Raw genomic sequence first — 9,982 nt, 5'->3', positions numbered from 1 at the left:
AATCCAACAGCTAATCTTAGAAATGTAGAAGAAAAGTTAACTGATGAGAGCCACTGATATCAAAACGACCACACCACCTGTTTAAGGTAAACTAAAGTGTCAACACTCTTATTGCTGTCTTTACACGTGAATCACACAAACCATAGTCAAAGAATATAAAAGCAGATTATCTACATTTACACGCATACACACATTCGCATACATCTGCTTATACACTGCATTTCTTAAATCTATTAAGAAACCCTTATCACCTCTGGTCAGATCATGACTTAGATCACACATACATACGCACCTCACTCCAACTCATATGTTAGAACTGCAGTCTCAGATGAGATGGTGGGACTCTGGCAGGATAAGACAGCAAGAATGAGTGGTGATCTTCCTCGTCTCTATGAAGATATAGCAAGGGGTGGGGGTAGGGGATCTTGAAGTGTATGTTATTTTGATCTTGGGTCTTTCTAGACTTCTACAGTGAGTCTCCAGATTTAAGGTTTCATGCAATTACAAACCCAGAACTAACTGTAAACTGGGAGGCTGCATCAGAGATGGTACAGAGAAAACATTTTTCCACATGTTGCTTACGAGACTATGAGGACACTGAGGCTGGCAGTATGGTTCAGTGGTGTAGTGGTTGGCCAGCATGCAAGGCTCTGGGGTCAGTATCTGGTACCAGAGGTGGGGTGGTGGGGTATAAACTCTAACTGGAAAGCCCCTTGAGTCCAATCAGAGGAGTCTCCAGGCTACCTTGTGGCACCTTTGGTCTTTAATACCACAATGCAGGGATTCCACAGCTAGACTTTTTTCTTTATCCAACTCCTGAAATTCTAATTTCTATTTATATGCCAACTAATTGAAACTATGCATATATGCATATTATGAAAATAAAGAATAATTTTTAGCTTGTGTTGAACAGTATATTTTATTACTTTCCTGATAACTGTTACAAAGGAAAAATAAAAGCATTAATTTCTCAATATCTATTTATTTTCCTGGTGCTGGAGGGGGTAGATTCCAGGCTCTTGTGTGTGTTATGTGGCTGCTCTACCATGGAGTTATAAGCCCATCCCTACAATTCTATTTTTCATTAAAAGCAAACAAATAAAAACCCAGGAAGACATAGGCAGACTTATTTTTTTCTTTAGCTAGATAGAACATTTATACTTACCCTTCTTTGGAAGGATACTTTATTTCTTTTAGACTTTCAGAAATTTATTAAAACAAACAAACAAACAAAACACCTATATCCATTTTCCTTATGTATGTTCCTTTGATCTTGGGGCTTTCTAGATATACAAAATAAAAATCCTGATTGCTCTTAAAATAGTACAAATGGGTTCCTCTGAAAAAGCAAGTATAATAGATCCTCTCACAATGAAACCAGAGAGGCACGGTAAAGAAACCTTTAACAATGAACCACTTGCCATTAACAATCTAGTCCACTCAACCCCTCTCAAGAGGTCATTTTATGGTCCAGAATCTTGGATATGTGTGAGTCAGAAAAACTCAAGTATGTGCTGAAGCAAATGTACTTCCATTACAAATTCTATCATGTTTGCCTATGTCAGTTAATAAGCTAGTAATTTCTATAATGTGCCTTTAGCAATCCAGCTAATACTTGGCGTGACCAAGGTTTAATTGGACCAAAGACTTGTTGGTGCTCTGGGTTAACACCAAGTCTTAGGGATCACCACCCAGTCACCCCATTCTTCTCTGATACATTCTTGAAAACCTCCTGTGTTCTCCAGGCTATCCAAACCTTTGACAGAACACAGGTACATGACAGGTTACTTGTTTCAATACCAAGGCCATGCTGCTTCCCCTCTAAGATGCAATCAGTTATGAGAGCATGAATGGCCCCACACTGGCCCTTACCTTTCTTTAGTCATCCTTACATACATTGCTACACCTTTCCACTCCAATTGTGTTAATTAGGCTAGATCGTGAGCAAATAGAGATTCTTACAGGTATGAAAAAAGAATATTCTTTCAAAAATATTGCATATAATAAATTGCAACTTGCACAGATCTGGGTGTCATAGCATATATTTATAATCTTAGCACTCTAGAAACTGAGACAGAGGGTCACAAGTCTAGAGCCAGCCTGAATGTGAGTCTGTCTGAAAAAATACACAGACATTGTTCATATAAATCTTCTTCTGTTCAAATAGCAAGGTAGCTTACAGTTTCTATTATACAGAGCGGCAATGGTTTAGGCCAGATGTCAGTTCTCGGTAGCTAAGTCCAGCATTAGTGGAGCAGGTGCATTGCTATAGCTGCTTCTAGTAAGCAATGACACACTAATTGCTGTATGGGAGGAACTTAAAATACCAGACATTGTAAGGATGAGCGAGTTAAAGGAGTCATGAAAGCATGTTTACGTCTGACATCAGACTGGTTGTCTCGATGACCTAGAACACGCCAGGCAGTCCTTACCTTGTAGGTAGACTGAACTAGCAGTGGCTTTGATATCTAATAAGGACGCCTGTCCAAGAAATGTGAAACACTTCTTGTTTGCATGAAGCAACATAAAATGATCACTGGGAGGGCTCCCTCTTAAAGTCGAAGAGATGCATGCTTCCTTCCCTCTCCTGAAGACTGCCTGGGCAGCGGACTGGGCCCCTGGGAGGGCTGGAAGGCCCCTGCTCTACCATCCAGTGCTGAGACAGTAGACTGGGCCCCTGGGAGGGCTGGAAGGCCCCTGCTCTATCATCCAGTGCTGAGGCAGCGGACTGGGTCCCTGGGAGGGCTGGAAGGCCCCTGCTTTATCATCCAGTGCTGAGGCAGCGGACTGGGTCCCTGCTTTACCATCTCTTTCAGTTCTTACTTTTTCTTCCTTGAACTGCAAACACGCATGATACAGTGAAGGGGATGGAGGTGGGTGGGTGTGGGCACCAAGAAGCCTATAAAGACAGCCACATGGAAACAATAATGCTTTGACCTTAATTCAAGAAGAAATCTTTAAAATGCGTAACAGATGTCCCGTGTTAAACGGCAGCATTGCAGGAGAGCCAGAAGGAAATCTGTACAAAGCAGGGAATGGTCACAGGGTCTGGGTGGGATTTTTTTTTTTGTGACCCACCCCGCAAACACCACTCAGTCATTCAAAAGGTGCTAAAGACCATAGAACACCTTATAGAGTTCCTTTACATATATTTATTCCCATTAACCCATTGAGAACTGAATGAAGACACTCTACTGCACACACCCCACTTCCCTCAATCCTCAACATCCTGGAACAGGCAAGTTCTTCCTAACCCTATCTTTATGCTAACTCTGAGGTAGGTTGTGTAATTCTAAATTTCACTCACTAAGGCACACACAGAGCCTGAATGGCAAATGTTTTGTGAAAAGTGAATTTTCTGGTCCTTGGATTTGTGCACTGTTGTTACATACTCCCAACATATTGATGTAGGCGACTCAAGCAATACTGAACCAACACAATCATTGATGACTCTGAGAAGACAGCAATGTGGTCAGGGATGGAGTCCTGGGAAATGTTCTTTACTTAGGAGTGCTGGTAGCACAAACATTCTTTTGGTAAAGAGACGAGTCACAAGTCACATGATTACAGAAGACAGTTGAAGATAGTCTCATGCTCTCCAAACTGAGATCAGAACAGTGTCGATCGGAACAAAGTAGACAACCCAAGAAGCCCTTACAGCTCAGCCGTAGCTTGTGCCAACAATCTGCCATTCTATGTTGTTGAAGGTTTTTACAGTTTCAATCAGACACATTTCAATATTCTTGGTCATGGGCAATTCTATATTATAATCAGATCGTCTGTATAAAATGTAAATGGTATTAAAGCCAGGATCTGAGGGAACAATGCATCCGTTTAGCATACATTGGTTCTATATATTTTGAGAAACACTTAAATACACAGAGAGAGCGTGCACTGTTTAAGAGATGCTATGAACAATGTTGGTGGCCTGTGTAACGGAGTCCGGAAGCGTGCACTGTAAGAGATGATGTGAGCAATGTTGGTGGCCTGTGTGACAGAGTCCAGCGTCCTTTAGGAAACTGGAGACACTCAAAAGTTGATCCCCAGTTTCTATTAATGCTCTAAAAATGAGCATTTCCATTTGATACAAATATACAAATTTAAAATGTATGCAGTTCAGAATGGCCTACCGGTTTTAGATTGTTTATGTGCCAGAAAATATATAGTCAATAAAAAAATACCAGAGAGGTGGGGACAAAAGCTCTCTGGATCTGTACAGCAAAAATGAACATCACTCCAATAGGTGGCAAATTGTGGTGAAATGGAATCCTGTGACCAAGAAACACTGGGAAGGCGCAGGTCACAAATCTGGTGATGGAGGATAAGATGCAAAATAAGGCCCATTTTCCTGTGTAGAGAAAACATAGGAGAACATTAAGTAACAATACAAATTAACAGGGTGTGTAAAGAAAGGGGCTTGTAATAAATGGAAAAGTGCACTGGAAATGGCTGGCGTGCATGCAGCTTGGAGCAGACCTCAGTCACCTGTTCCAATGGAGTGTGTCAGAGCCGGTGTAAAGTAGAAGCCGAAAGAATGGCAATGTGCCACCTATTCAACACTCAAGGTGCTGGACTAGTTACAGCTCCTTGTCTTCACTGTCCCTTTAAGTTCTCACATGATACCAGGAAACAGGTCACATTCTCATCTTACTGACAAGGAAAATGAAGGGCACAAAGATTATATAGTTCAACTAAAGTACCTCACAGGTAAGTGGCCGAGCCCAAATGTAAAGACACAGCTATCTTGACACTGGACTCTTGTTTGATGGTGCCACCTTCCTAGTGCTGATTCTTAGTTTAGTTATGGAACAATAAAAATGGCTTCTCAAGAATTTAGTAGTTGTCACTGTTTGGCATCTTCATGACACGCCCAAGTGGCAAGACTTGCAACAATTACAGTTCTCAGGCCATTTAGCTCCACATCAAGATGGAGAAGTAAATGCCAGAAATTTAATGTCAAATGTAGAAAGCAACAAAACTGGTGTAAGGAAAAATTCCTTGGCCCCTACTTTGGGTAATCGTGGTAAAAACAAGGCAGTTAACTTTATGACAGGAGGATTCTAGATAAGATTTATGAGGTGTAAGACTGGAATCTCATTTTAGGAAAAGTATTTCTTTAGTAAAGAACTTGGTTTTCAGTAAACTACAAAGAGAAAAGGCTTACAATTAATATAAGACAACGGCTGGAGAGAGGAGGGAGAAGCAGGAAGTAGCCTCCTCCATGGCATTTACCTTACAGTTACAGGGAACACTGAGGAGACCTGGTTTAGCCTAGGGCAATTTAATGTTATCAGAGTCGAAAAGAGTGGAAGTTCTGCTGTTTTTCTGAGCACATGCTCTGAGCAGGAGCGGATCCTGGTGTCATAACCAGGAACTCAAAGGGACACCTAAAGAGACTTCCTGATAATAAACAAATCTGACCAGGCATTGGGAGAAAAAGAAATAGAAACGTATCTCAGAATTGGCTATATTTCTGGACACTTGGGGGAAATACACATTTTGCATTTTAGCATGTCTATTATAACCTGTTATCTAAGCAGTCAGTTCTGTATTTTTAATATGCAGGAATGAATGCCTTGAGAAACATATCCCCAAAGAGAAATCTATTGTGACCACCAGAGGAGATCCTTCACTACTGCAAGGGCCCTTGTTACTATCCTATGCTCTCTTCCAAAGAGTTTCGTCTTTGCAATCATTTTTGTGGCAAACTAAGAGGCCCATGTCTGCTATGCAGTGGCATGAAACAGCTTCCGACGTGCACTTCACACTCGGCAGGAGACTGCTGAGCCACTGCCTGGCTTCTCTATTTCTGGAAACAACACAGCAATGTAAGGAATCCTCAGCAGTCAGATGGCATTCTCGAGTTTATCTGTAAGAGTTTAAGAGTGCTGACTTGCTCCTCTCTGGAGGTTGCCTTGGTATTATTTCCATGTAGATAAAAATGATCTTTCAACTACTTTTCAAAGAAACTGTTGGCTTTCTAAATGACAAGTCTTAGAAACTGTTTTTCAAGTCCACTGAAATGTGAAACAAATCAACATCAATTCAGCCCTTTACCAAATAAAGGACCTATTTCGTGATATCCAGTGAGAGACACAACTAAGCATGATAAAGTATGCCACCTTTGTACTACTGTATCATTTTCCTTACAAATCAGTAGTCAACCACCTCCTGGTATCTCAGTTACACATCCCGTAAACTACTGTGTCACAACCATATGACCTGAACCTTTCCCGAGTTCCTCAAGACTTTCCCTCGCACTGCTTCTCTGGGGCAATGGAAACATCAGCCATCAAAACAGCTGCTTTCTACTTCGCCTCCATCGAAACAGCTGCTTTCTACTTCACCTCCCGGAGCTATTTAGTCTCCAAATATCACAGCTCCTATCTTCAGGCCTAGCCCTCAGCAACATGGCCGCTCTCTGATCTCAGCTGAGGCCCAACCCTCCCTGTAGACCTGCCTCTCTCTTCCTCATGTTCTCACTCTCTCTTGGCACTGGAGGTAATGGCAGCTTCCATGCAGAACACTCCCCACTGACTGCCATGTATGCAGCACACACAGCGGCTGTATGTCATGACAAACTCTCTGTCTGTCCCTGAACACCGTCTCCTCATCCCCCACTCCTCACTTTTATTCCTGTCTTCTGTCTTCACAGACAGAGGGTATTCTATCTGCATCCTAGGAAACTCCACCACAGGTAGAGAGAGAGGGTTTAATGAGTCAGTGGTTAGTTTAGAAGTTATACTTTCTTTTTACTGATCCTGTCAATGTGTTCATTTTGATATTCAAAACAACATAAAGCTAAAAACACTTAGGCAAAAGCAAGTGAGTCTGGTGGAGTAATCTTTCTGTATTTGTAGAGAAAAATGATACATTTAGATATTAGCTTTGAAATGTCATTCAAATCCTGGATATCAAATGTTCTTTTGTGCCTGTTACATTTCCTGCTATTAATTCAAGCATGACACGTGTAGTTCAAAGGCAAATAAGGGGGCCAGTTTTTACTTCAGCATATTCAAGTAAATTCAGATGGATGGAGCTTTCTCCTATCCCATACACTGCATAACCTTTGTTCTATGATCCAGCTGCTCCAAATCCTTTTTGCACAACAGCACAAATGTGAAATTTTATTAGCTAGTAGGACACAGTAAATACTTTGCTTTCCACATAGGGGAACAGAAGTCATCACTGAAGTTGGAGAAACCTTAGAGAGAAATGTACATTTAGCACAATAATTAGGGGAGAATACTTAAAGCTCAGTATGTTATGGCCAAAGACACAGAATCAGCAGCAGTTAGACATGGTGCTTGATTAACTTCTGGCAAAGAGTCTCAACTAAAAAAAAATATAAAGGTGATGCTGTGAATACACACAATAGAAAAGAACTGCAATGAAGTTCAAGAGAAGTCATGAGATTAATGCTTCAGAACAGGTGTATGACTATCCCTGTGAATAACACCACTAACATGGGAGATACAGTAAAAACATTACCAAAGCCTTAAGAAAATGCGACTTGTGACAGGGAAGAGGCTACTGACGTAATGTCAATGCTGCAGATAGACACCAGCCAGTCTGTCTGTTCACATAGCGACGAAGTCTCCAATCTTAAGAAAAGTCTTTGATGTGACAGAAACTGTCCGCGTGACTAAGGACCAGTTCTAAATTCATGACTGGGAAGTTTTTTTTTTTTTTTTTTTTTTTTTTGCTAAAATGTTAATTTGGGGAAAACCCTCCTGGGATAAGGATGTTTCCTAAGGTTATTGTGTGAAAACATGCTAAATGATTATCCCAAAGCTCATGGCTGTTGCTCTGCAGCACGCTTTCAGACAGATGCTCACAGGGGCTGTAGTGTGGCATATGCTGTCTCAGCACACTGAATGCATGGGAGTGTATCTTCATGTAATGAAACAAAAGCTCTGTGAAGCAGCCTCCTTGGTAGGCATGTAGCATGAAACACATGCACATGCTCACACCCGCCTCTCCGTGACACACCCATATGCTAACACCTGGCACAGGAGGACAGGCACTTACCCTCGCATCATACTCAAGGACAAAAGGAGGAAAGTCTATCTGCTCTGGTGATATGGCAGAGAAGAGCTGCTGCAGGCTGTCTACGTGGTGGATCTTGTCCTTCAGTCCTGAGACAGAAAAGGTGGTGAAAAACCATGTTGAGACCTGATTAATAGGAGAGAAAAATAATTTAAGCCAGTAGCCATCATTAAGAATAGAAACAATTTTGAAATTTTGTGCTAGTTAAAACTGTAATTTTAAAACATTTGAAATTGTACAAAGTGCAGTTTATAGTTAATTAGTGAGTTGCACAATAGTTTCGTGGATTACAAGGAACATTTATAAAAAAGAAAAAACAGTATCATCATTGGGGTTACAAAGAGGAGGCTGTTTCATAGAGCATGTCTCAGTATGTGCAGATAGACGCCTATGTGTACAGCATGCTGACAACACATGCTTCTGACTGTTGACTGAGCTGTGTGTGGTTCATACCTGCTGGGAAAGGAGAAATGGAGGTCACTGGGTGCCTGGCACTCCAGTGCAGGCCCCATGCCAGGAGCAACTGGCCAACACAAAATGGACTCTGCAGCTTTGTGCACTTCTTGTTATTTTTTGTTTGATTGTCGCCTGCTTTAATTTTTGATGTTGGAGGGGGGAGAGAGGGAATGAAGGAGAAAGAGGAGCACAAGGTTGGGCAGATGAATGATCTGGGAGGGGAGAAGAATAAGACGAAAATATACTGTCTGAAAAAAAGGCTTCTGCATTATTTGACACAATAATGAATGCTTTGGTACAGTAGCTTAATAGACTGTAAAGTTGTTTTTATTTGTTTCCAATAATTTGAAACTAAGATGTTTTTACTTGATAATTGACATATGGTTTCTGTTGAAGTCAGTCAGTCAAAGTAGTGTGTATGTGTGTGTGTGTGTGTGTGTGTCTATACATATACAATGGACTTTTTCTTTGGCTATAAAGAAGAATGACATTATGCCATTTAGAGAAAATGGATGAAAATGGAGATTATGATGTAAGGAAAATAAGCCAGACAGAAAATTTACCATTACTTGTTTTCTCTCATATGTAGAATCCATATATAGAAGGGGAAAAAAGGACATTAGGATAGAAGGTGGCTTCCTGGGAAGAAGAGAGACCATGGGGATGGGACAGGAAGGCTAAGAGAAAAGATGGGGACTGAAGATGGTGAAAGTACATTATAGGCATGTATGCGAATGAAAGCCACCAGCTTTAGTTATATGCTTTGACTGTTTTAAAGGCAGACAGCCACCGTATCTCACCTTTTTTAAGTCTCTTAACAAAATACTGTGCAAGGGTGTGTTAGAGTGGAAAAAAAAAGTTTCTGGTAGCTAGTGGTATTTTTGAGACCAAGGTGGGTAATAGCTACAACAGTATTAAAGTCCTGGGGATCCCTGCTTTGGGTGCTTTCCACCCAGGCATCATTCCTATTAACTTCTCTGTGATACACTCTCACATCCTTCAGCACCTCTTGCCAACCTCTGACGTCTCTCAAGCTCCTCATATGACACACTTCCTTCAAACTTACTTGTAAGCTAAGACACTGACTAAGACAACACTGACCTAGGTTACCACTATGTAAATCCTATTCTAGCTTCCAAATTGGGACAGGGTTATCTCCCATTCTGCTCTAGGCTTTTCCTCCCGTGAAGTCTTCTGTTCTCCTGTTTACATCTCACTTGCAGAGACCGAGAGCTTCCAAGTATCTCTCAGTTACATGTATTTCTGCAATCCTCGGAGACAATCCTAGAGTGAAGTATACAGTTGTGTTCAAGCACTTGAACACTGAGGCCTACTTCATGATGGCCTTTGTAGCCTGAGCTACTATGTCTGCCATGTGACTGATGGCTAATCAACAGTCTCCAAATTCCATACTACTCTCTGGATTCTCCTTCCTCCCAGTTTTTAAGTTTACTGGGAGGGGTTGATAGGGAGTAGG

General features: G+C 41.3%; 1 protein-coding gene across 1 annotated transcript in view; it reads right to left on the bottom strand.

Moving 5' to 3' along the window:
* Nucleotides 1–3,467: 3,467 nt before the first annotated feature.
* The window catches only part of Gdap2 (ganglioside induced differentiation associated protein 2), a 43,353-nt gene continuing 36,838 nt past the window's right edge, over nt 3,468–9,982 (bottom strand). The window contains exons 13-14 of the mRNA XM_021195870.2: nt 8,032–8,175; nt 3,468–4,348 (exon numbers count right to left, since the gene is read on the bottom strand). Coding sequence (XP_021051529.1) covers nt 4,301–4,348; nt 8,032–8,175 — 192 coding nt within the window. The 3' untranslated portion in view covers nt 3,468–4,300. The remainder of the gene's footprint in view (nt 4,349–8,031; nt 8,176–9,982) is intronic.

The sequence above is a fragment of the Mus pahari genome, chromosome 4 (genome assembly GCF_900095145.1).
Source record: "Mus pahari chromosome 4, PAHARI_EIJ_v1.1, whole genome shotgun sequence".
In the NCBI taxonomy this organism is placed as follows: domain Eukaryota; kingdom Metazoa; phylum Chordata; class Mammalia; order Rodentia; family Muridae; genus Mus; species Mus pahari.
Note: the sequence above shows the minus strand (reverse complement) of the source record. Positions and strands in the feature narration are given on the sequence as shown.